The sequence below is a fragment of the Adiantum capillus-veneris genome, chromosome 10, assembly GCF_014529385.1.
Source record: "Adiantum capillus-veneris isolate H3 chromosome 10, ASM1452938v2, whole genome shotgun sequence".
Classification (NCBI taxonomy): Eukaryota; Viridiplantae; Streptophyta; class Polypodiopsida; order Polypodiales; family Pteridaceae; genus Adiantum; species Adiantum capillus-veneris.
Window position 1 is genome coordinate 139,178,171 of NC_140940.1, and position 27,467 is coordinate 139,205,637.

Below are 27,467 nucleotides of genomic sequence, written 5' to 3' on the forward strand. Positions count from 1 at the left end.
AAGAAATCTGTGATCCGTCTCTGAGACTGGCTGGCCTCTCCTCTCATCAAGCTCTCTCTGTGTCTGTGCAGCTCGAGCAAACTGATACAATCCTTGTGGATCTAATCCAATGTCTGGGTACAAAAATAAAATGAAGTAAAAGACTAAAACAAAAAGGCTAAAATCGTCACATTGAAATCATCATCGTCATCATCCATGCCCGAGGATGCACGGCATCAGGCGTTGTGCGAGAAAGTAAGCATCGATCGCTGCAGAGCTTGGTCAATGTCCGCATCTATAAATAGTAAATAGTCGTGTTGTGTGTCTCCCATGTCGTGCTAGAATAGTCCTGATTCTCTAGTGGAGCCTCCATCGATGTCGTGGTCACCCCCGTAGACATGGGCGTCTAGCTCTCCGGAGCTCAGTTGCTATGTCCACTAATATACCTCTAGTAGAAGTGGGCTATGAAGTCTAATGTGAAGCATGCTCATCTCGCTGTTGAGTCCCTGCTCTAAAGAAGTAGTGATCTCCCTCTCTGACTGTCTCCCACTACCTGGTCTCCTCAAGAGACTCTCCCTGTGTCTGCGCAACTCTAGCAAAAAAAACCCGAGGCATCTATGATCCTCATATCTCATGACTCTAGCCAACGGTGCAAAGCCCTCTCTGAATAGACAGTGAAAGCGGCCTCCTATCTCATAGTATACCGGACACAATTGGCATATCCTTGCTTTTGTTGGCACTCTCCTAAATCTTCCAATTTCAATCTTTAGCCGATGCGATGATGTACGCATCTAACCAATAGCACATCGTATCCCATAGGATAAATGAGTGTCCATATAGGCCGGTCTGATCACATATCCATCCTCTGTTAGTTGGAGGAGATGATCTCTATAGAAAGCCATCTTCGTGCCCAACTCTAGCACCGGTTGTATCCATGTGCTTGTGGTATCTAGTTGAATCAAATCCTGACGTATAAGTCTAGTGGTCACTATCCGTGTGAGAGAAAGGGAGGGTGCATCCAAGGAGTACTGGAATGGAGGCAGTCTATCCATGTTGAAGCCATGTGACCTATGAGACCAAACTGATACAATCCTGGTGGATTTGATACAAAGTCTGTGTGAAACAGTAAATGTATGTACAAAATAACAATAAAGAAAATGATAAACTCGGTGGGTAAGTATCTAGGGAGGTGTCGAAGATCAAAGGCTCGCATGGGTCGATGCCGAATGGTATCAATATAATCTACACACACACTTTTTTTTGTATATCTTATTTGATAGAATTTACAGGTGGGAAACCACAAAGCGAGGAAAACAAGGGATACAAAAAGCGGAGCACCATGAGGCTCCAAAGGCTAGAAACAGTCAAAGTAAATTCTGTAGGCATCAAGAGTGATGTTTCCAGCATCATGAGCGAAATGCAACGGTTGACCAAGAGATAATTTGAAATAGGGAAAGGTTCAACATAAGTGCCTTGGAACATTAAGCAGTTCCTATGGTGCCAGATGGCCCACAAAATCCAAAATCTGACCCAGGTAAATAACACCGCAAACTGAGATTGGGGTGACTCGAGCACCCCAAACAGCCAAAAGCATCTAGAAAAAGTACCAGTGCCGGAAGGAAAACGCAGCCGAAGAGCAGCTGACACTTGCCGAATGAAGGCTCTAGAGTGGCGACAACCCCGCAGTAAGTGTGGCACAGTCTCCTCAACCTCAAGGCATCTTAGGCAGCGGGAAGGCACAATATGCTCCTCTACACACACACACACACAAAGAAATGAAATGAAATAAAATGTTATATTAAACGTCTTCAAAAGACCAAAATGACCTATGAGATCAAACTTATACAACCCTTGTGGATCTAATCTAATGTCTGGGTACAAAAATAAAATGAAGTAAAGTGAAAGACTAAAATCATCAAACTGAAAATCATCATCATCATCATCCATGCCCGAGGATGCCCGGCATCGGGCATTGTCTGAGAAAGAATTGCATCAGTCGCTGGAGAGCTTCGCCAATGTCCACATCTGTAAATAGTCATACTGGGCGTCTCCCATGTTGTGCTAGAATAGTCCTGATTCGCTGGTGGAGCCTGTGTTGATGTCGTGGTTGCCCCCATAGACGTGGATGTCTAGCTCTCCCGAGCTCAGTGGCTTTGTCCACTGATATACCTCTGGCAGAAGTGGGCTCTGAAGTTTGCTGTGAAGCATGCTCATCCCGCTGCTAAGTCCCTGCTCTAAAGAAGTCAGTGATCCCTCTGTGAATGTCTCCCACTACCTGGTCTCCTCAAGAGACTCTCCCTCTATCTACGCAGCTCTAGCAAAACAACCCGAGGCATCTCTGATCCTGATACCTCATGAGTCTAGCCAACGGTCCAAAGCCCTCTCTGAATAGATAATGAAAGAGGCCTCGTATTTCATAGTATACCGGACAGTGATAAATGTGATGTGACTCTGTCTCTGGCTCTATATGACACAACTGGCATATTCTGGCTTCTGTTGGTACTCTCCTAAATCTGCCAGTCTCAATCTCTAGCTGATACGATGATGTGCCCATCTAACGAATAGCATATCGTATCCCATAGGATAAATGAGTGTCCATATAAGCTGGTCTGATCACATATCCATCCTCTAGTAGTTGGAGGTGATGCTCTCTATAGCAAACCATCTTCATGCACCGACTGTATCCATGTGCTTCTCGTACCTAGTAGAATCAAATCCTGACGTTTCAGTATAGTAGTCTTTGTCTGTGTGAGAGAAAGTGAGGGTGCATCCAAGGAGTATTGGAATGGAGGCAGTCTATCCATGCTGAAGCCGTGTGACTAAAACCATGATGTCATCTGTCCATACCAACATGCTGTGTCTCCTTGTAGCGCTAGCTGTCGGGATAACTCAAGGTCTAGCCGAGCAACTAACTCAGCTCAAATAATCTCATGTGGCACTAAGGCCTCAACTATGAGAGGTGGGGCAGCTAACTCAGCTCAAATAATCTCATGTGGCACTAAGGCCTTAGCCCGAATCATCCGAGAGATCATACGGACTAGAGGCCCTCTCCATACATCTCCATCCATCAGTGCTATCAGATCTTCCCTGGTGGTCCATTGAGGGCCCCCAAATATGAACCCCATAGAGCATAGCTGAAGCTACTAGAGTGTCAAAAAGCCACAGCTTTGTTCGAGGTTCTTCAAACTAACCCTGCAAATACATCTTCTCCAAACCTCCCAAGGCTGCATAAGCTCTCATCAATCTAGTCTCTGTTGCTCTCCTCAATGGAAACACCGGTCCACTAAAGACTACCCCAAGATAGGTGTATCCATTTGTATACTCCACCATCTCCTGGCCATATGTAAAAGTAGGTGTTGACCTCGTGACCCACTGTGGTGTGGTGTTAAACACAGTTTTCCCCAGGTTAACAGACAATCCAATATCGCAGGCAAATGTGTACAAAGCATCTAAATGACGCTGCATCCTCTCCGGGAAGTCTGAAATTAACACAATATCATCAGCAGATAACAATAGTGGGATCCATGTCCCTGCCAACTGTGATCCTCTATCACTATCCCTCTCAATGTAGTCAGCAACCTCACCCACATACATGCCAAACAGTGTAGGAGATAGCGGGCAACACTGTTTCACCCCAATAGTGGAGTGAACCAAATCAGAAATCCCCTCTAGAGTGCATACATGCCCCACTACTGACTTGTATAGAGCCATGATCCCCCAAATTAACTCTTTGGGTACCCCCATCTCTTGCAGTTTGTGCATCAATCTAGCTCTCGGCACTGTATCGAAGCCTTTGTGAAAGTCCACAAAGCAACAATAGAGTTGTCTCCCACGTGATCTCCCCTCTTCAATAATGGCTCTGAGTGTCAGAATATGATCAAGAGTAGAGAAACCTCTCCTGAAACCCGCCTGTCTTGTTGCCCGTACACCCTCTCTCTCTCTCTCTACCAATCTATTCAACTACTGCTCAAAGATGGATGTGTCCAATCATGATAGTGGGGTAGTTCCCAAGCTCCATAGGGTCCCCTGACTTCAAGGTAGGTACAATCCTAGACAAACTCCAAGTATCAGGTAGGCCCTCGCACATGGCACGGTTGAACATCACTGCTAGAAGCTTTGCAAGCAAATCTTTGGCATGTATAAAATGCTCTCCTACCGAGCCATCATGATCATATGCTCTCCTAGTCTTCATCCTATCAATGGGTTTCTTTACCATCTCGGCGGTAAACAAAGCACAAGTGTGTGGACATGGCTCTGGCGGATCTAGAAGAGGTGGATGCCCCGAGATTGTGTAGAGAGATGATGCATACTGACCCCATATCTTCGTAGAAGTGATGACCCGTGGGGGGGAGTGCTCATGGAAGAGTCGCCATGGCTCGCCTGAATCCTGGCTCAAAAACTATTGATATAAATCCTACTCTAGCCAAGCTAAAAACGCCCTCTTCTTCCGTCATACCAAACGCCGAGAAGCAATCCGTGACTGCTTGTGAGTAATGACTCCTAGAAGTACCTCCCTTTGGAGAGAGAGATAAATGAAATGAAATGTTATATTAACGTCTTCAAAAGGCCAAAGTGACCTATGAGACCAGAAAGTTACAATGCGGTGTATCTAATACAAAGTCAGATTAACAAAATAAATTAAACAAGGATAACAAAATATAAATACTGCGGAATCCTAACTGAGCTGACAAGTGTGAAAGGTGAAAGGCGTGAAATGTGTGAACTAAGCAGTACAATGTGTAGACAATATGGGAGGGAAGTAGAGATCCGTCTTCATAGAGATCCATCTTCATCTGCACACTGGACGACGAAAAAGTATGGCTCGAATCCTTTGCTGTAGCCTCCTTCGAAACTGTGTAGCTCCTCTTCTCCATCGGGGTCGTGTAGATCTCCCTAGCTCCAATGCTCGGTCTATGAGAATGCCAGTAGTGCGGGCAGACCTCTCCACTGTTGGCTGCTCCTCTGTCTGTTCTTCTGGGTGTACAATATCTAGTGTAAAGAAATCTGTGATCTGTCTCTGGGGTTGTCTCTCTTCAACTCTCCTCAGTAAAGTTTCTCTATGCCTGTGTAACTCAAGTAGATATAGCCCAAGACATCTTTGATCCTCATAACTCATGACCCTAGATAGAGGCCCAAAACCTTCTCTGAATAGACAATGAAAACGGCCTCGTATCTCATAGTACACTGTGCAATGACATATGTAATGTACCTCTGTCTCTGGCTCTAGATGGCATAAGCGGCATATCCTGCTATCTGCTGGTGTCCCTCTGAATCTGCCAGTCTCAATCTCGAGCTGATGTGAGGACGTGCGTATCTGGCCAATGGCACAACGCAAACCATGAGAAAGATACGTGTCCATATAGCTAGGTCGAATCACAAACGCATCCCCCGTGAGGTGGAGAAGATGCTCTCTATAGAAAGCCATCTTTGTGCCCAACTCCTGTATCGGCTCTATCCAAGTCCTCCTCGTGTCGAGCTGGATCAGATCCTGATGAATGAGTCTATTAATCTCTACCCGCATCAGAGACCTCAAGGGTGCCTGTAGAGAGTATTGAAAAGGAGGCAGCCTGTCCATGGTGAAACCATGTGTCTGAAACCATGATGCCATCTATCCATACCAGCATGATGTATCCCCATTAAGAGCTAATTGTCTGGAGGACACTAGAGCCACCCTGGCATATCTGTCTCTGGTAGTATCCCACAGACTGTGTACAAAGGAGACTGATCAGGTAAGCGCCTCAATCTCCATAGGGGGAGGCAGCTAATTCCGCTCGAATGATATCATGCGGTACGGAAGCCTTGGCTCTAATCAGCCGAGAGATCATAGATACCAGGGGCTTCTCCATACGCCTCCAACCATCCTGGCCTATATAAGGTCCGCAAACCTGCACCCCATATAACATAGTAGAGGCAACCAAAGTATCAAAGAGCCATAACTTTGTCCTAGGTTCTTGGAACTGAACCTGCGAACACATCCTCTCCATTCCTCCCAGAGCCGCACCAGCTCTAGTTAGTCTAGTCTCTGCTGCTCTTCTCAAAGAAAATCTCGGCCCAATAAAGACTACCCCCAGGTAAGTGTATGCATCTGTATACTCCACAATCTCCTGACCATATTTGAAAGTAGGTACTGATCTCCTGACCCACTGCGGTGTGGTGTTAAACACCATAACCTTGGTTTTACCTAGGTTTACACACAATCCACTATCCTCTGCAAAACTGCGTAGTGCATCCAAATGTCGTTGCATACCTTCTAGTGAGTCAGATATCAGCACAATATCATCAGCATATAGCAACAATGGGATCCACGTCCCTGCCAGCTGGGCACCCCTGTCACTCTCTTTGTCAATGTAATCAGACATCTCATCAACATACATACCAAATAGAGTAGGAGACAATGGACAGCCCTGTTTCACTCCAATAGTAGAGTGAACTAAATCAGATACCCCTTCCGGAGTGCGTACATGTCCCATCACTAATCTGTACCATAATCCCCCAAATCACCTCTATGGGCACCCCCATCTCCTGTAGTCTGCGCATCGATCGAGCTCTTGGTACCATGTCAAATGCTTTGCGAAAATCTACAAAGCTACAATAGATTCATCTCCCATGTGCTCTGCCCTCCTCAATGATGGCCCTGAGTGTCAGAATATGATCAAGAGTTGAGAAACCCCTCCTTGAAGCCGGCCTGACCCTTTGCTCGTACACCCCCGCCCTCTGCCCAATTACTCAAGTGTTGCTCCAGAATAGATGCATACAACCGTGCCAATGTGTGTCCAACCATAATAGTACGGTAGTTCCCAGGATCTGTAGGGTCACCTAAGCATCTGTCAAGTCCCAACTCACCCACATCCAGCTCTCTAAGCATCTCATCTGAAGTGTCCTAGAAGACTGTCTGCGAGTTGCCCGTTTGGGCATTGAAGTCCCCTAGGAGAATGATATCCCCGTCCTTAGAAAACTCCCATATGTCATCATCTAGTATAGAGAAAGGCGACTGCCCTCTGGATGCAGCATACACTGATGTACTGGGAGGAAAGTAACATATGGCAATATATAGGAATCGACCTATGTCAGCTCTCAGTCTCACCCACATATATCTAGCATGATCATCTCTTCGTACAATATGCAGTAATGGTTGTAGTTCCTCTCTGAATAGCACTGCTACTCCTCCTGAACCTCTACTCCCATGCTCAGATCTCGCATTTGTCCTGTGAGCTGTCTCCCATCTGTATCCCACCACATGTGGCATCACCGGTCCAGGGGCCTAATGAGTCTTTGAAAAGAATACAATATCCTTGTCTTTGAAACTGTCCTCAAACGCACCCACGTCCAACCTCATAGACCCATTACAATTCAAGGTAGCCATTTTCAGTGTGGTCTCGTAGGTCTCGCACCGTCATGCAATGCGCCGCTCTAAAATCACCACCCGTCCATCTCTGTAGAAGGCTATCTTTCCCTTCTCCCTTGCCGCTGTAATCTCTGGCATTACCTCTCTCATATGTGCGAGCTGTGAGAGAGAGAGAGAGATGACATGGCCTCCATACAATCAGAAATGCGGCAGGTTTGTAGCAAGGCTACAGTGTCACGTGCATGGGAGAGACAGTTAGTTACACTTGTTTGGGCTGGAGTTCATACTGAACGGACTTTCGCGTGGGCAGTGACACGCGGCAAGCATACGCGTGGTAGTCTAGCCAACGCGGGCCAGATCACCACGACCAAAGTTTGGAGATAGACTTAGCTGGATTGGATATTTGTGAGCCATAGGTGGCTCTTTATGGTTGTATATATCCGTAGCTGTTTGGAGTTATGATTATCATCATCTACTTTGTATGGTCGAGCATCTTGAGTCTAGCGTTTGGAGTTCAGGCACAGCACGACTGCACCATCCTTGCACATTTGAGCCTCGACACCCCATTGTATCCGTGAGTTTTGGGCTTGGAGCTGAGTGTGCTTCCATGCTAGAGTCTGTATTGGTTCATTTGAGTTAGTCGAGTCCATGCTATTCAGGTTCTACTGTTGAGTCGCTGTGTTTGCTCTGCTGTTCATCATTTTCTGTGTTTTCATTCTGTTGGAGTGAGGTTTTACGCACATTGCACTGAGAAGCACCCGCAGTAGAGAGCACGACACATTATCTCCGCGAGAGGAGCTCTCATTTTTGGCACACCCGGTGGGACCTCAACTAAAGTCTCACTCCGTCGAAAGTCGAGTCGAGGAGCTACCTGGTTTAAGCCTTCCTGTACTAGTCTGTTGGTTTCGACTGCTCTAGGCATGCTTCAACTTGGTCTCGTCCAGTTTTCCCTCGACTTACTTAGTGCTCGACCTACTTGTCTAGTCTCTCGTCCAGGTCTAGCCAAGTGGTCTAGTCACTCGCCTTGGTCTAGTGGAGTCTAGATCAGTGTTGAGTAAGTTAAAGGGCTTCATGCCCAAAGCTTAGGTGGGCTTTTGGTTACTGCATGACACATACGTGGTCGTCAAAAGAGCAACAAAGCCCACTACTAAGTCCTTTGAAGTACTACCACAAAAAGCATCAACCTTTCGTGCCAAGTAGAAGTCCACCAGCCTCATTACCCCTACCTTCCCACGCAGCGACCTCCATTTCCTCAACCAGTCCTACACCTCCACCGTCACCCTCCCCAAGAAAAGTTCTCGCCCACTGTGTTCCAGCAATCTTGAGCAATAGGCTCTTGCATAGATAGCCATGGAGGAGCTCACAAGCATTCTGGCTAAGGTGAACATCAAGTTTCAGACTTTCAAAGGTCTCTCCACAGAGGATGCCAACAACCATGCCCGGAGATTTGTTTCCCTCTGCACGGGTCGTGACCTCAACCGAGAAGACGCCTACCTAGTACTCTTCCCATCCACCTTGGATGGCTTAGAAGAAAAATGATACAATCAGTTTGCAGAAAACCGCTTTACGACATGGGCCACATTAAGAAAACAGTTTTGTGAAGCTTTCAGACCAGGGGACTTCCAAGGGAAGGTTCTAGATGAGTTGGCCAACCTAATGCTCTAGCCCAAAGAGACTTTTGCAGAACTCATGACCAGAACAAAGTCTCTGGTCGCCAAGCTTTCTCAGCAACCAGGTGAATTTATGGTCAAGAAGTGGGTAGAGAAGGCTCTTCCCAAGACTTCTCAGCAAAAACTCAGAGAGAGTCTCCAACTAGAAGCCACTTTGGAGTTTGTTGCTGTTGCTACTAGGATAGAGGGGGCAAGGAAGCTGTTTACCGACTCTCCTCAAGCAAAGACTGCCTCTGTACTCTTGGAAAGTCCATCTGACCCCTTCACTTCTTTACGCACGGAACTAGAAGCCCTAAAGTTACAGCGAGCTCTTCAAGAGGAGATGTCCTTCTCTCTTAGACAGGAGAAGCCTCCACATCACGAGGCTTTGAAAAAGATCAAGCGCAAGCTAGAAAAGTTCAGGTCTCAGCAGGAGACTAAGGCTATGGTCTGGTGTAGCTTCTGCCACTCTCCAGGGCACCCTCCACATGAATGCCCCCTTCGGGCTTATTGCCACTTCTATGAAAAGTTCAGACATGAGGACAAGGATTGCTACTACCTAAAGGGATTGCGACAAACATGGAAAAGCCTCAGCCCTCCTCTCCAACGAGGGTTTGCACCTGCATCCAAGATGGTTTCCCCCTATGGCCATTCAAACTACATGCCACCCTTGCTAAAGACCCCTCCTCTTGCAAGGTATTCCCTCTCAAAAGTTTTTATCATGCCAATGCTCCCTCAGCCCCTCAAAGCTTCTACACTTCGCCCTCCACCTCCATGCAGCAGGAGCAGACACCACCTCGTTCCCCGTTTCGTCCATTCAATCGGTCCATTTTATGCTACAGATGCGGAGAATATGGGCATTACCAAAGCAAGTGTCCTTTACCTGAAGGGTCTCCTCCTTGCCATCATTGCCCTCAGGCTAAGGACCACTGCAGTAAGGATTGTCCCAAGCAAAGGGCATCCACGTCTTCAGGCCCAAGTTGGAACCTACAAGACTTCACATTCCCGAATCTCAACACTTGATAGCAGTAAGCACCATCCCTCAGCCGTCTCCCGCTACTCATGTGGTTACCCCTAAGGATAGGCCACAGCAAGTGGAGCCTGCTGGCGTCCTCACTCGAGCACAAAGAGCCACTCTTGGTCTCAACCTTCCACAAGGTCCACCTTGTCCATCTCCACGACCTAGTCTACCTAGCCCAACTGACAAGCAATTCACTAGTGCTAGGAGCCGACCAACCTCCATGCTATCTGATATTGATGGGCTTTCTTGGAAGAATTGCCTGATTTGCAACAAATCAAAGTAATCGATGAAGCCCATATAGAAGGAGCCAAGCCTACAACAAAAGCCATTTTGAGGAATACCTTTCAGCAAGTGTCACTATATGACATGCTCCGGCTCAATGCAAATCTAAGAAGTGACACCCTTACAGTCATTCAATCTCTGTACCCGAGTGCAGGGCTTAGAGGCGAGCGCCTCCCCGTACAGCCCTCAGAGTTCTACATGATTTCCTATCCCGCCGCTCCTCTCACCGTATACAGTAGTCCTCGTCTTGCGGTATCTATTCTTGGGCGCCAATTCTCCAGTGTCATAGTCGATGGTGGCTCTGGCATTAATCTGATGTCGGAGTTCACTATGTTGGCTTTAGGTCTGCAGCCTACCCGCCCTGCTCCCTACCGACCAGAGCATAGTCTACCCACAAGACTTCACCTTTAGCTTGAATTTTGTTGTGGTTCGTCTCCCCCACGTTAGGGAGGATTTCCTTTGCCCATCGCTAGACCATGGCTGCGGCACACTAAAGCACTTCATGATTGGGGGAACGACGTCATGTGGATACATACTCCTAGCTCCCCAATGCAACCAATTGGACTCGAAGGTGGCATGGATCCAGTAGTTCATCATAGTTCTTTGTCAGTGGAGTCCAACCCCGACCTAGAGCAACCTACCCCACCTGATGGGTCTGACGAAGATCTACTGTAGTGGTTGGAGGCTACCACATTGCTGCCATGCTATGTGGTCTCTGTTCACACCTTGCCTCAGAATCCACCCTCTTCGCATACTCCTCCAGTTGAGACCATTGCATGAAATCATCCAGAAGCAAGTGTGACAGTTACTAAGGACAATACTTCTGTTGTCCCCTTGATAGAAGCCATCGGCCTCAATGAACCTATAACACATCATAGAAGGAGGAAGAAATCTCCTTTTGCAAGAGTTCACAAATGTCTCACCTCTCCCCTTAGCCTCCTCTCTGTCCGACTCCCCAACTACGCAAAAACACTCTGCTATGTCTGAGGACTTACCTCTTGAGGAGCTTCCACTAGGATGATTACAAGAAGAGTATGCTGATTTTCACATTGATCAAACACCAGCCCATGATATCTCAAAGCTCCAAGAGGCGTCTCAATCTTCATCTTTTGATGCACCCTCACCAGCTACACCTCCTGACCCAATCAGAGAAGTCAACCTGGGCGGTCCTGGCGACCCTCAGCATATCCTCTTAGCCATTTGTCTATGGGATCATCCCGTGCTACTCAATCAGGTAGTCTCCTTTATGCGCTCCTTTAAAGATGTTTTCGCCTCGTCTTACAAAGATTTGGAAGGAATCCCACCAGAATTGGGTGTCCATACTATTCCTTTGGTTGAAGGGGCTAATTCAGTCAGAGGTCCAACTTACAAGCTCAAACCTAAGTATGCAGAAGCTGTCAAGAAAGAGCTAGAAAAATGCAAGAAGCAGGGATCATTGTACTAGTGGAGCACTCTGAGTGGCTATCACCCATGATCATAGCACCTAAGAAGCAATCCAATAAAATCCACGTGTACGTCGACTACCGCACTTTGAACAAGGTAACTATCCCAAATGGTTTCCTCACACCCTTCACTAAGGGTGTGCTCGAAGATGAGGTAGGGCACGTACTTTACAGTTTCATGGATGGCTTCAGTGGCTACAATGAGTTGAGCATCCATCCAGGTGATCAGATCAAAACGGCTTTTGTGACTCCATGGGGTATTTCCATTTACATCAGAATGTCTGTTGGGCTGAAAACTGCTCCGCCTTCTTTCAATCGCATAGTATATCTCATTTTTTGTCCTTTGCGCAAACGAATCATCTTCGCACATTCATGGACGATTTTTCAACCTTCTCAAGTGCTCAATGTTCAACCCCAGTGGAGAATCTAGAGGCACCTCGCTCAGCTCTCGGCCGTCATCCTCACGTGCAGGGAGGCACGTCTGAAGCTCAATTTGAACAAATGCCATTTTATGGTCACTGAAACTACACTTTTAGGCCATGTGGTGTCTGCTAAAAGTTTAGCGCATGACCCAAAGAAGAAAGTAGCCATCTTGAAGTTGCCTCCTCCCATCAATCCCAAAGGTGTTCAAAGCTTTGTAGCTCAACCATTGACACGGCTCACCAGTGCTACTGTAGCCTTCCAATGGTCAAAGCTTGAGGCTAAAGCATTTCCATACCTTAAAAAAACGCCTAACTAAAGCACCTATACTAGTTGCCCCTGATTGGTCTCTCCCTTTTTATGTGCATACGGATGCCAATCAACTGGCTGTGGGTGTTGTGCCAACTCAGCCTAGCAAGGAGTTAAACCTAGATCGGCCTGTTTACTACGCAAGTCGACTGCTCACTAAAGCAGAGCGCAACTACAAGACAACAAAAAGGGAAGGTTTGGCTATCCTGTATGCTCTACAAAAATTTTGTCACTATTTAATAGGGGTCCACTTCACAATCACCATGCCCTGCGCTATCTGCTTAATAAGCCACAAGTTGCAGGTCGAGTGTGGCGATGGCTACTTCTATTTCAGGAGTTTGAGTTCAAGGTGGTCCTCCCTCCCGGCAAGCATCACGCCATGGCTGATCACCTCTCTCGCATTCCAACAAGTGAAGAAGCTACAGGGATTGCAGATGACTTTCGAGATAGCAGTCTCTTTAAAGTGGACACAACTCCGAAATGGTATGGCGATGTCTTGCATTTGCTATCCACTGGCCTGTACCCAGAGAATGCATCTCCACTGCAGAAGAGAAGATTGTTGTTGAAGTTTAGACCACTCACTCTAATTGGAGGCCAACTCTACAAGTCGGGACTAGATGGTGTTCTGAGGCGGTGTGTCTCCCCCCATGAAGTTGAGCATATTCTTGAGGATGCCCACAATGATCCCACTGGTGGCCATTATCCTGGTCACATCACCGCCCCAAAAATTCTACAGAGTGGTCTATGGTGGCCCTATGTTTTTCGAGAAGCAATAGCACATGTCAAAGTTTGTGATGTTTGTCAATGTTGTGTGGACAGAAACCAAGTAAGCAGTCCAACCGTCCTTTACAGGTCTCCATGGCATGGTTACCCTTTGAGAGATGGGGCTTAAACTTTGTGGGTCCAATTGCTCCCCCGGCTCAACCAAGTAATCGGAAGTATCTGCTCGTGGCTACACATTATGTAACCAAGTGGGCAGAGGTACTGGCGACAATTGACTGCATTGGCAATATTGTAGCCAAGTTTTTGTAAGAAAACATATTGTGCAGGTTTGGATGTCCCTTGGAGATCACCAGTGATCGGGGTAATCACTTCGTTAATGAGATGATTTCAATTTTGTTGGCCAACTACAAGATTTTTCATAGCAAATATTGTGTCTATTACCCTAGAGCCAAAGGGCAGGCCAAGAGCACAAACAAGGTTCTGATTGCCCTCCTATGGAAAGCATGTCATCTCCATCCGGCGTCATAGGCTTAAGCTATCCACGGCACCCTCTCGGCATACCGCACCTCTCAAAGCCACAACCAATCACACACCATTTCAACTAGCCTTCGGCTTGGAAGCCATAGCTCCGTTCGAATTCAACTCAGGATCTGCTCGAGTAGGCAGTCTGCGTGCCAATTGGGGTATGGACTCTACCTCTGTCTCTCGCCTCTCCCTGTTGGAAGAAAGCCGCAGATTGGCATCCCAAGCTCTAGAAGCAGAGCAACTCCGTCGCAGAGCATGGCATGATCGTCATCTTCATAAGCCTGAAGTAATACAAGGATCACTAGTGCTGCTTTATCAAGCTCGATACCAGAAAAAAGCAAAGAAGTTGGTCCCAGCCTGGCAAGGACCATACAAGGTACAAGAGATTTTACCACAAGGAGCAATACAATTAGCCACTTTGGATGGTGTTCCTTTGCCGTTGGTAAATGACTCAAGGATCAAATGCTAGTATCCCTCACAGTAAGCAATAAGTGGCTAATCTCTCTCCAATGTACTTTAAGCTGCAGCGTACCTACTCTCTCATTTCAGTCGGCCCTGCGCATTGTGCTCCCTACCAACCTGTCAGCCTATCCAGCTCATTTCTATCCATTGTCTCCCTCGCATTTCTTGCCTCACCTTCCTCCTTGTGACCAACTGTCGAACATTGTTCTCCCTTATGACTATGTCCATCTTTTGTTCCACAAGTTTTTCAATTGCTTCACGCTCTGTACAATGCTATTTGGTCAATTGAATCCGTATCTTTAATCAATTGAGTCCAATTGGTTAACTCCTTTTCATGCAGCTTCCTCATCCTTAAACTGCATTTCCCAATTCTGCCCCTGGTGTCCATTCTTTTAGAGTATGCCCTGGGTCCGAACCCTCTTTTTTATTCTTCCTCAACTAATTTTGTGTTTCCATCTCCAATGTGGAATTTAGATTCTGGTTGGTACTTCTGTTGTGAACCCTCGCAGTGTCCAATGTTGAATTCGGCACATTTTTACCGACATCTCTAGTATTTCTCGGCAATTCTACCATACACACTCATCTCTCTTCTGGTCCATCGACAAACTCATCATTCTCTATGAAAGATCTTGTACTGCAGGCTGATTCCTATAAATATGCTAACCCATCACTAGTAATATAAGCTACCCCGTCACTCTTGTTGGCATGCAGCCATGGATGCTCTAAGCAGGACTACAATTAGAACAACCTGTGTAGATTGTGCATGAGAAGGGTGGACAATGAGAACTCAAATTCTCCCTCATGGTGTGAACATCAATCCTCAGTATCCCACTCGAGGCTGTGATAGCCTCCGAACTCTCACACTGCTCACTTAACCTAACCCCCTCCCTTCTCTACCTAACCCTCACCCTACCCACCTGATCCTTGTCCCCACCCCACGAACCCTCGCCCCTCTCTACCCCACCTATCCCTCTCTACCCCTCTCGCCCCTACCCACCTGACCGTCGCCCCTCTCTACCCCTCTAGTCCCTACTTACCCCCCTCGCTCCTCTCGTCCATACTCACCCACCCTCGCCCCTATCTACCTCCCTCGCTTCTACCCACCCCACTCACCCCTCTCTACCCCCTTTCGTCCCTACCCACCCCCTTTCGCCCCTCTCTACCCCTCATCCCTATCTAAAGCTATCATCCCTACCTGCGCATCCAATTCACCCCATACACCTCTCTCCCTTGGAAAGTCCACGGATACACCCTTCAGCCCTCTGCGGCTTCTGCTCAGATACATTGGCAAGGACGGCTTCTACACTTCGTCTATCTTACAATGTCACACAAAACAGACACACTCATTGGCCTGTCTAGAGAATATCCACAAGTTAATGTATGACATTGTGGAATATTTTGCTCTGTTGCATTTGAGGATACAGTGGGCAGACACACGTTGATGTTGATGTTGATGTATGCTATTGTGGAATCTTCAACTCTATTGAATGTACGCTTCTGAGGATACACTGAGCATACAGTGAGCAGGGAGAGTACTTGACAATCACAGAAACTCACTATGGCTAGTAAAAGCAAGCAGTCCGTGAAAGGACCATGCGACAGAGGCCCTTGTCTGATAGATCTAGGAGTTTTGCTGAGGAAGATGTAGAACACACTAGCCATGGCCTCACAACTCTGTCTTCAAGTGATCACAGTGATGAAAGTTACAAAGGATCTCTAGAGTCTTCAGAGTCAGACTCGAGCTCTGACTTCCACCCTTCTAGCCATTAGGATGAACATCCTACAGACAGAAATAAGGCAAACACTCAAGTGCTCAAGCATCAAATCAGGAAGCCTCCCACATCAAAAAGTCAAGCCACATTCACCTTGAATTTTCATCTGCAGCCGTCTCATCCATCCCTTCAAGAAGTCCTGTCATGAGATCAGCTACAAACACTACGTCTTACAGCACTGGCAGATGTAGATCCATCTACTGATGTTCCTGTAGGTATGGTCCATGAGGTTCTGAAGCTTTTCCCCATACTGTTCTAAAGCTTTTCCCCAAAATACGGGGTCAATCATTTACTGCTACACGCATTGGTCATGCTTTGGGGATGATAAGCTTTCCCTCGTTGAAACCGGCTACTAGAGCCTACTCACAACTTTCGAAAGATGCAACCATTCAAGCATGCCAAGAACTCCTTCGTGCTGATCACGCCGACTATGCAAGGAATAAAAAGTTGTGGGCCATTTCAAGTATTACTTTCTGGTCAGAGATGCTAAAAATGTAAGGGAAGATGTGATGTGCCTACGATGTTCTCTCACTACGATGGCCTCTATTGCCACATCCACACTATACCATGTGGCTTTCATCAGCTTCAGTAGAGGCGGGTCTCTACCTCGTTCTTTCGGCTCTCTGAGGAGATACTACAGGAGTTCGGACATGGTATTGCTACCATTGAGCTTGGAGCAAAGAGGTTGGCTGCTACTCACCAGAGCCACTCAGCCACTTATGCAGCTATGGAAGGGTCTCTGCGTGTCGCAGGAGAGTGAGATCACAGATAGAGATGCTACTATTTTTCATTTGCGCCATGCCTTGTAAGAGAAGTCTAAAATCATTGACGACCTCCAACCTCAGGTGCAAGGGTTTCGGGAGATGCTACTCCACGGTGATATGGGATTTCAGGCTCCAGTGGGTATAGGATATGGATGGACAGGGCAGGGGATAGAGGTACAGACTCCTAGAAGATATGTTCAGCCTCAGCCGTTCCCATACTACCCTCAGGGGTTTCAGCAGCCGCTCCCATGCCATAGATGCAACCCACACAGAGACTTCCTTGCGATGGCTTTGCTGGTACGCTTTTTTTTTTTTTGTAAATCTGCTTTGATTAATTTACAAGTGGGAAACCTCAAAGCGAGGAAAACCCACGAAAAGAAAGGGATACAAAAGACGGAGCACTATGAGGCTCCGAAGGCTAGAAACAGTCAAAGTAAATCCTGTAGGCATCAAGATTGATGTCTCCAGCGCTTGACCAAGAGATAATTTGAAATAGGGAAAAGGGTCAACAAAAGTGCCCTGGAACATCAGGAGTTCCTATGATGCTAGATGTCCCACATAGTCCAAAATCTGACCCAGGTGAAGAAGTCCCCAAACTAAGATTGTGGTGGCAGAAGCACCCCAAAAAGCCAAAATCGTTTATGAAAAGAGCCGGAAGGAAAACGTAGTCGAAGAACAATCGACACTTGCCGAATGAAGGCTCTAGAGTGACAAAAACACCACAATAAGTGTGGCACGGTCTCCTCAGCTTCAAGGCATCTGGGGCAGCGGGAAGGCGCAATATGCCGAGCATGCAACACACTGCCAACAGGTAGAGCTCCCACCAAGCACCACCACAAGAAAACACGTTCCTTCAAAGGCAGATGACTCTGCCAAATGCGAGACAATGTGTGTTGCCACCACAAGGATGACTCGGAAAGCGACCACAGTTGATTACCCCGATGCACAATCCATACATCAGACTGAAGGATGGCATAGACACTGGCAGCTGAGATGCAGTCCAATCTGGTAGTAGCCAGATTCCAATCAGAGAAGCGAGAGTCCACCTCCAGAGGAGGAATAGGTGAATGAGCAGCAAGCATCCTTTGAATCTCCCGCCAGAGAGGAGAATAGTGAAGGCCCAACCGAAAGCGGGAGACGGCATCAGCGAAAGAAAGAACATAACCCGAGTCATCAACCACTCGACGCACCTGACAGATTCCTTTTTGAGAAAGAAAATACGCTTGGCGAGGAGACAGTTGAACCAAAGTAGAAGCAAAAACCCTACTCCAATGCAGACTCTCCAAGCGAAGAGAGTTACCCCCAGAGGATTGTTGACCATCCCAAGCCAAATGCGAAGTGACAACCTTCCAATCAACAATTAGAGAAGAAGTAAATGGACATCCACGAATGTGTCCTTCAAGCTGCTGCTCCACCAAAACTGGCAACAACATAGCTTTCCGAGACAGAAGATGACGTCTCAAGTCCAAAATATTCAACCCTCCTAGCCGCTTGGGAGAACACAGCTTGCCCATAGATAGAAGCCGAAGGCCCCTCTTGCTAGACGAGGTCCGCCAAAAATGCTCTAAAATATTGGACATGAGGGATTGCAAGCGCAATCGAGGCCAGGATAACAAAGGCAAGTAAAACTGCACATAAGCCACAAGGATGCATTGGACAACAATCCTGAGACGCACATGAAGTGGCCACGTGGACAATTTCCAATAATTCAACTTGGAATGCAGACGTTGGATCACCCAATCCAGTTTCTGCATAGCCGATACATTCCAACCCAGTGGATAACCCAAATGGCGAACCAGAACATTTGGAGGAACAATCTCCCCAGGCCACAATTCTTATGCCAATCACACTCTTTCAGAGGCAATAGCTTGGATTTGCAAAAGTCAACTTTGAGACCTGCTGCCAATCCAAACAAGTGAAGAGTATGCATAATCTGCTGTACATCATCATAGCTATTATGAGGCATGAACAAAGAGTCATCCGCATAAGCCTGACCAGCAAACTGTCGACCAGAAGGTAAAGTCAGGCCATATAGCCTACCAGTGGAGGTCAAGGAATCCAAATACATAAACAAGGGATGAGTAGCGATCGCATAAAGCAAAGCACTCAGAGGGCAGCCCTACCTTACCGACCGTCCCAAAGGCCAAGATTCTGTGAGAAAACCATCCAACAAGCCTGCAGAAGTACTGTATGCATACAAGAAAAGCACGACACGGGATAGCCTAGGCCCAAAGCCCAAACATCTCATGGTATCCGCAATGTAATCCCAAAGAACAGTATCAAATGCCTTTTCAATGTCGACCTGCATGTTAAGACATCCTGTCGAGTATATTTTGCATATTCCAAACCAATGATGACATTCGCGAGGTTATCAATAATTTGACGTCGCGGAATGAAGCCATATTGAGATTGATGCAAGCCTTCATGCAGAAAGCACTTGAGTCGGTTAGCAAGCATTTTTGCCATTAACTTATATCATAGTTACCGGGGAACGCCCCCTAGCCCCCGTTCCGGCGTTCCGGGGGGGTAGTTCCCTTCCCGAACGTTCCGAAACGTCCCGAAACGTTTGACGTTCCGGGTGGCAAGTGCAAACCGGAACGGCCGTTCCGGAACGTTCCGAACGCCCCCAAAACGTTCCGGAATGCCCCTGGAACGGCCAACGGCTACAAACAAATTTGGCAAAAATTGAAAAAATTGAAGTAAATGTTTGGGCTTCTTTTTGAAGTGTGCAAGGCCTCAAGGACTCATAAAATGCACCCCCCTCCCCCTTTCTCTCCACAAGCTAATCCTCAAGGCTCAAGCTCTCTCCCTATCACACTCTCAAGATCTCTCCCTCTCAAGACTCACTCTCTCAAGGCTCAAGACTTTAAGCCTTCAAGCTCTCTTCCTCTCCCTCCCACTCTCTCAAATCTCTCCCTCTCACTCTCACTCTCTCGAGTCTCTCCCTCTCTCTCTCTCTCACATCATCTAGTCATAGCAAGATTGAATGGTCTTCAAAACGAGTTTTTTGTGAGTATTAGAGTCAAAGCACTCTAATACTCCTTGTATTTAAACACAAGAAGCTAAAAAATGCACTATTTGGGTGTTTTTTATACCTCCCGTTCCGAACCCCTAGCCGTTCCCCCGTTCCGCGGGGATCCCGTCGCCGTTCCCGTTCCGCGTTCCAGGTAACTATGACTTATATACCACAGGCATAAGTGTAATAGGCCGCCAATGTGAGAATTCTTCACACAATGCATGCTTAGGTATCAGCTTGAGCAAACCTTCTTTCCAAGAGGAGGGCAGTTCCTGTTTTTCCCAGGCTGTATTCGTCATGAACAATAGAGGCACCTTCAAATACTCCCAGAAAGACATGAAAAATTCCACAGAGAGACCATCCCAACCAGGAGCTCTCGATCGACCCAAATCAAGCAAGCTGGCATACAATTCCAACTCAGTGAAAACAGCTTCCAAGTCTTGAGCCTGCTGCATCGAAAGAATGGAAGTAACATGCGATAGAAACATGTGACGTGCTTGGCGAGCTTCTCTCGTAGGAGAAGAAGGGTCCTCAAAAATCTTGCCATAATGAGAGTGTAGGGCTAGTGCTAGCTCTCGGAAAGTGGAGGTGCACTCATTTGACGGTAATTTAACTCTCCGTATAGCTTGAGACTGCCTCGAGTGATGCAAATGCTGAAAGAATTGTTTAGAAGCACATCCTTTATCTGCAAAAGCCTATTGACGAGCTCGAGTCTGCCATTTGGCATATTTCCTCTCATCATTGTGCCTTAATATAGTGCGAGCAGAAAACAACTCAATCATTTGAGCGTCAGGAGAAGTATGATTAGCCAAGTGCATTAATCGGCTACAAGCATCCTTTGCCTGGTTAACCTAATCCCTTAATCCCTGCCATAATCTTGTATAACTGATTGAACACGCATAACAAAACGGAACCAGGCTATGTCCATGTCAACATAAATCTGGGAGAGCAAAGGCGGGATGATATTCACAATCATAGTGCGAAAAGGCTCATGCTTGAGATAAGCATTATTGATATGCAAAAGTCTCTTCTTGGGTAGGCGATCATTGACATCAAAAGAGCCAAAACAAAGTTTCAAGCATACGGGAAAATGATCCGAGAGACACATAGCATAATCACATCGCATACAAAGTCATCATACTGTTGCATGTGAAAAAGATACCAGCAATCCAGCCGAGCACGAGCCGAGCACGATACATAGATTGAGCATTGTGCTGAAAAGTGAATCCTGGATCAGTTGGATGCAAAAAGGGCCACAAATCAAGCCCATTACAAGTCGACATAAATTGGTCCCATGATTGTCGTTCCATATGAAGCATGTGAGAATGGCCAGTAGTATTATCCGCAAGGTTTGGTGCATTATTAAAATCTCCGCAGAGAAAGGCATTGGAACGCCAACAAAAAGAATAGATAGCACTCCACAACCGTGCCCTATCTGCAGAAGCTGTATATGCATATAATCCTCCAAATTCGAAAACTTCCCCATTAACAATACATTGGATGACCATCCATCTCCCAACCGGGTCATTAAAAACCAAGGTCGGGAAGAGTTCATGTCGAACAAACATAAGCACTCCAGAATGGCCAGCTGATCCTGCATAAGCTATCCAGTAGCCCGCAAAGTAAGAAGTCTCTCTCTCTCTCTCTCTCTCTCTCTCTCTCTCTCTCTCTCTCTCTCTCTCTCTCTCTAGTTCTTTTGTACCCAGACATGGTATTAGATTCACTATTTTGTAACTGATTGGTCTCATAGGTCATTTTGGCCTTTTGAAGACGTTAATATAACATTTCATTTCATTTCATTTCATTTCTCTCTCTCTCTCTCTCTCTCTCTCTCTCTCTCTCTCTCTCTCTCTCTCTCTCTCTCTCTCTCTCTCTCAGAGCTGTCATTGAGGAGGGCAGGTCACATGGGAGACGGATTTATTGTAGCTTTGTGGATTTCCGCAAAGCATTTGACATGGTACCAAGAGCTCGACTGATGCGCAGACTGCAGGAGATGGGGGTGCCCACAGTGTTGATTTGGGGGATTATGGCTTTATACAGATCAGTGATGGGACATGTACGCACCCCAGAGGGGATATCTGACTTAGTTCACTCCACTATCGGGGTGAAACAGGGTTGCCCATTGTCTCCTACTCTATTTGGTATGTATGTTGATGAGGTGTCTGATTACATTGACAGAGAGGGTGATAGAGGTGCCCAGCTGGCAGGGACGTGGATCCCATTGTTGTTATATGCTGATGATATTGTCTTGATCTCTGACTCACCAGAGGGTATGCAGCGACAGTTGGATGCATTACACAGTTTTGCAGAGGATAGTGGATTGTCTGTAAACCTTGGTAAAACCAAGGTCATGGTGTTTAACACCACACCGCAGTGGATCAGGAGATCGGCACCGACCTTCACGTATGGTCAAGAGATTGTGGAGTATACAGATGCATACACTTACCTTGGGATAGTCTTCACTGGGCCGAGGTTTTCTTTGGGGAGAGCAGCAAAGACTAGACTGACCAGAGCTTATGCGGCCTTGGGAGGCTTGGAGAGGATGTGTTCGCAGGTTCAGTTCCAGGAACCTCGGACAAAGTTATGGCTCTTTGATACTTTAGTAGCCTCAGCTATGATGTATGGGGTACAGGTATGGGGACCTTCTGTAGGCCAGGATGGTTGGAGAGGTATGGAGAGGCCCTTGGTATCTATGATCTCCCGATTGATTAGAGCCAAGGCCTCCGTACCTCACGCGATCATTCGAGCAGAGCTAGCTGCCCCCCCCATGGAGATTGAGGCGCTTACCAGATCAGTGTCCTTTGTGCACAGCCTATGGGATACTACTAGAGACAGATATGCTAGATTGGCCCTTGAGTCTTCCAGACAGTTAGCTCTACAGGGGGACACTTCATGCTGGTATGCACAGATGACTTCATGGTTTCAGACGCATGGCTTCACCATGGACAGGTTGCCCCCTTTCCAGTATTCTCTTCAGGCACCCTCGCTGTCTCTTACACGGGTGGAGATCACTAGACTCATTCGTCAGGACCTGATCCAGCTCGACACCAGGAGGACATGGATAGAGCCGCCTCAGGAGTTGAGCACAAAGATGGCTTTCTATAGAGAGCATCTTCTCCACCTCACAGGAGATGGGTTTGTGATTCGACCCAGCTACATGGACACACATATGTCTCATGGTTTGCGTTGTGCCATTGGTCAGATACGCACATCCTCACATCAGCTCGAGATTGAGACCGGTAGATTCAGAGGGATACCAGCAGACAGCAGGATATGCCGATTATGCCAGAGAGAGCCAGAGACAGAGTTGCACTACATATGTCATTGCACAGTGTTCTATGAGATACGGGGGCGTTTCCACTGCTTATTCAGAGAGGGTTTTGGTCCTCTATCTAGGGTCATGAGTTATGAGGATCAGAGATGTCTTGGACTATATCTACTTGAGTTACACAGGTATAGAGACACTTTACTGGGGAGAGCTAGAGAGAGGCAGTCCCAGAGACACATTACAGATTTCTTTTCACTAGATATGGGACAGCCAGAGGAGCAGCCACCACTGCAGAGCTCGTCCCACACTCATTCGACCACTACTGGCACTCTCATCGACCGAGCATTGGAGCTACAGAGATACAGACGACCGCGACTGAGGAGAGGAGCTACACAGCATCGACGGAGACTACAACAGAAGATTCGAGCCATACTCTCTCGACATCCAGAGTGCAAATGAGGATGGATCCTCACCATTTCTTCCATCTTTGTTTCACACACTGTTACATCCAGTTTACCGGGTACCTATTGTATCAGCTGCTACACCCACGTAGTTTTAGATTGTAGTAGTAGTAGTAGTATTTTGTTCCACTTCTAGTTCTTTTCTAGTTCTTTTGTACCCAGACATGGTATTAGATTCACTATTTTGTAACTGATTGGTCTCATAGGTCATTTTGGCCTTTTGAAGACGTTAATATAACATTTCATTTCATTTCATTTCTCTCTCTCTATCTGCTACACCCACGTAGTTTTAGATTGTAGTAGTAGTAGTAGTATTTTGTTCCACTTCTAGTTCTTTTGTACCCAGACATGGTATTAGATTCACTATTTTGTAACTGATTGGTCTCATAGGTCATTTTGGCCTTTTGAAGACGTTAATATAACATTTCATTTCATTTCATTTTCTCTCTCTCTCGGTATTTAATACCACCCCACAGTGGATCAGGAGGTCAGCACTAGCATTCACATACGGCCAGGCGACTGTGGAGTATACAGATGCGTACACTTACCTCGGAGTGGTTTTTAGTGGGCCAACATTTTCATTGAGGAGGGCAGCAGAGACTAGACTGACCAGAGCCCATGCAGCATTGGGTAGATTGGAAAGGATGTGTTCACAGGTTCAGTTTCAGGAGCCTAGGACGAAGCTCTGGCTCTTTGACACTCTGGTGGCTTCTGCATTACTTTATGGAGCTGAGATCTGGGGACCTTCATTAGATCATCACGGGAGGACAGGCCGCAGTGATGGATGGGGGGACATGGAGAAGCCTCTGGTCTCTATGATCTCGCGGCTCATTAGAGCCAAGGCCTCTGTACCAAGTGCTATTGTTCGAGCAGAGCTAGCTGCCCCCCCACTAGTGGTGGAGGCGCTCACCAGATCGGTCTCCTTCATACACCGCATGTGGGAACTTCCCAGAGACAGATATGCTCGCCTTGCACTTGAGTCCTCTCGACAGTTAGCCATGCAGGGAGATACAGCATGTTGGTATGGGGAGATGACATCATGGTTTCAGGCGCATGGGTTCAACATAGACAGATTGCCTCCCTTCCAGTACTCACTGGATGCACCCTCTCTGACTCTTACACAGTCCGAGATCACCAGGCTCATCCGCCAGGACTTGACTCAGCTAGACACCAGGAGGACATGGATACAACCAGCACAGGAGCTGGGCACGAAGATGGCTTTCTACAGAGAGCATCTCCACCAGCTTACGGTTGATGGCTTTGTGACGAGGCCGAGATACATGGACACCCACTTGTCTCATGGGATACGATGTGCTATCGGCCAGATACGTACATCTTCACACCAGCTGCAGATCGAGACTGGGAGATACAGCAGAGTACCAGCAAAGGCCAGGACATGCCCCCTGTGTGACATCGAGCCTGAGACAGAGTTGCACTACACATGCCACTGCCCCGTCTACTATGAGATATGAGGCCGCTTCCATTGCTTGTTCAGAGAGGGCTTTGGACCATTCTCCAGAGTCATGCAGTACGAGGATCAGAGATGCTTGGGCTTGTTTTTGCTCGAGCTACGCAGACACAGAGAGAGCCTGATGAGAGGAGAGGCTAGCCAGTCCCAGAGACAGATCACAGATTTCTTTAGAGCTGTCACTGGACACCCGGAGGAGTTACTACCACAGCAGAGCTTGTCGTCTCACACCAGAGGCACACTGATCGACCGAGCGACTGAGCTTGGAAGATCCAGACGCCCACGACTGCAGAGGACTACACAGCATCGACGGAGGCTGCATCAGAGGATTCGGATCACTTTGGCTCGACATGCACGACTCCCGGTCAGACTACTGACCATGGAGGAGATTGATGAGATCCGCCAACGACCAATGCTGGATCTCTTGTGATCTAGATATCCCAGCTAGCTGTTGTTCACACCTAGTAGTTCAGGTTTTAATAGTGTTTTATTGTGGCATTTGTTATTTCATTTTTGTCATTGTTGTCATCTTGTTACTTTGACTCTGACTTTGTATCAGATCCACCACATTGTAACTTTCTGGTCTCATAGGTCACTTTGGCCTTTTGAAGACGTTAATATAACATTTCATTTCATTTCTCTCTCTCACACACACACACACTCTTTTTTTTGGAGGTTTTTGATATATGACTGCTATAGACAGACACACACACACACACACACACACACACACACACCGGCTAGCTGTACAGAAACACTCACACCTCTCTCTCTCACACAAGACGACGGAAGAACCGCGTGCAGGCGAAATCAAACTTAAACTCCCGGCGTGCTGTAAAGGTCCTGCACAGGGTAGATGTTGTGCAGAACAGAGTCGCGCAACAGACGAGTGGCCGAAGGATTCACCACACACCCAAACCCCCCACGAACATACACACACGCACCCGACATAGACACACACGCGCGCGCAGGCTGGCTGTACAGAAACACCAAGGTTCACAGACAGTCCACTGTCCCGTGCAAATACGCTTTGTTGGTACACACCGCCATGGGCATGTTAGTAGACGTCCTTAGTAAACTTCAAGACAGAATGCTTCCATCCGCTGAGCAGCAAGTGGCGGCTCCATTCCCAGAGAGCCAGTTTGTTCAGAGCAGAGTTCAGCAGCAGACTCCCACCATCAATTTGATGGCTCCACCTCTAAAGACCAATACTTTTGGTACGGTAGTGGCAATGACTCTCTCTCTTGGGTGATAGGACCCGGCTGCTCTACTCAGCTTTCTTTTGTACATATCCAGAGCCTTGTGGTTTCTTTTTGCAGTTTCAATGTTCCTCTCCGGTAGTTGCACTCTGTGGATTACTTGATGTAAAAAGAAGTATCGAAAGAGGTGCCAAACTTTGGCGCCAATACTTCTAGGAGGGGAACTCCACCACTCCATGTCTCTTGGTGTTCTCTCTTTCAAGTTCAAGTGTTTGATGTTTCGGTACACTCAAAGGACAGTCGGACAGCATACAAGGCAACTCAGAGAGGGCTTAGAGACAATGCCAGACTTTCATTAGTTTGTGGCCGCCAAGACCTTTCTTCAAAGTGGGGATTGGTTCTTTGCTTGTGACAACTAAGAGACAGTCTGAAATTGCAGTTATAAGCTTTATACTGAATGCAATGAATGGAGTCTCAAACACCCCCCGCCCCCCAATAAGAGCCTCTTGAAAACCAGAATACATCCAAGGTGCCAAAGAATAACTAAATCAGCTATCTGGATAAGGTGGTTGCTTTTGTAGCCCAGCTACAGTGCTGGTAATCTCTGTAGGATTGTTGTATGCCAGAGCCCCTATCGAGACCCATTGGACTAGGGGACCTATTTGCGATGTTTACCTGGAGAGCACTTTGGTGGGAGGTGGACGAGTTATAGCCAAGGCATCCCCGTGGCCTAGGTCCTGCCTGATAAATTATCAACCACAGCAGACAGGGTCGAGGCTCCCCTCTTTGTATAGTTTTCCCTCTTGAGAGGGGTGATGTAGCCCATTTTATAAACTAATAGGATAAACTTTTTTGCACATAAGGATGGCTTCTCATCGGGATCAACAGGCTCATTAAAAAATAGTTAGTGGTGCACAATGGTCAAGCATGTCTAGGTTTGACTGCCAATTCCTCGTTTGGAGAACATTGGAGCTGATTCAGGCATATTGCTTTCGCGCTAGAGATACAGAAAACACAAATCTGGTCCATTTTTATTGGAATATTCCCACTGCAAATTGAAGATTACTTTTTTGTAACCTTTGTGATTGAAATATGGATAGAAATTGAGCAGAACACTCTGAAATTTAAATCTTCCCATTTCTTGAGCTAAATAGTGATTGAGTATACATTTAAAGTTTAAGGTTATTAAATAATTGCACCAAAAGCAATTATAGATGGTCATCCCTATCAAGTTAGTAGTATTTAATGAATGTGGATGAAATTTATCCTTGGCATTGCCAACAGTTTGGTATCTTGGGTTCCATTCCATCTCCCATTTCAATTTCCAGTTCTACTTCCGGTCTGAGGTTAACTTATGATGGC

General features: G+C 46.9%; 1 protein-coding gene across 14 annotated transcripts in view; it reads right to left on the reverse strand.

Moving 5' to 3' along the window:
- Positions 1-27,467, reverse strand: part of LOC147449734 (uncharacterized) — a 172,457-nt gene that overhangs the window by 72,275 nt on the left and 72,715 nt on the right. For 11 of the 14 annotated variants that reach the window (XM_086522092.1, XM_086522090.1, XM_086522087.1 and 8 more), the window contains one exon: positions 20,872-21,303. The exons of 2 other annotated variants lie outside the window; for them this stretch is intronic. In XM_086522092.1, coding sequence (XP_086378218.1) covers positions 20,872-21,303 — 432 coding nt within the window. Of the gene's footprint in view, positions 1-20,871; positions 21,313-27,467 lie in introns of all 14 variants that reach the window. One more of the 14 variants, XM_086522088.1, reaches the window with a different exon arrangement.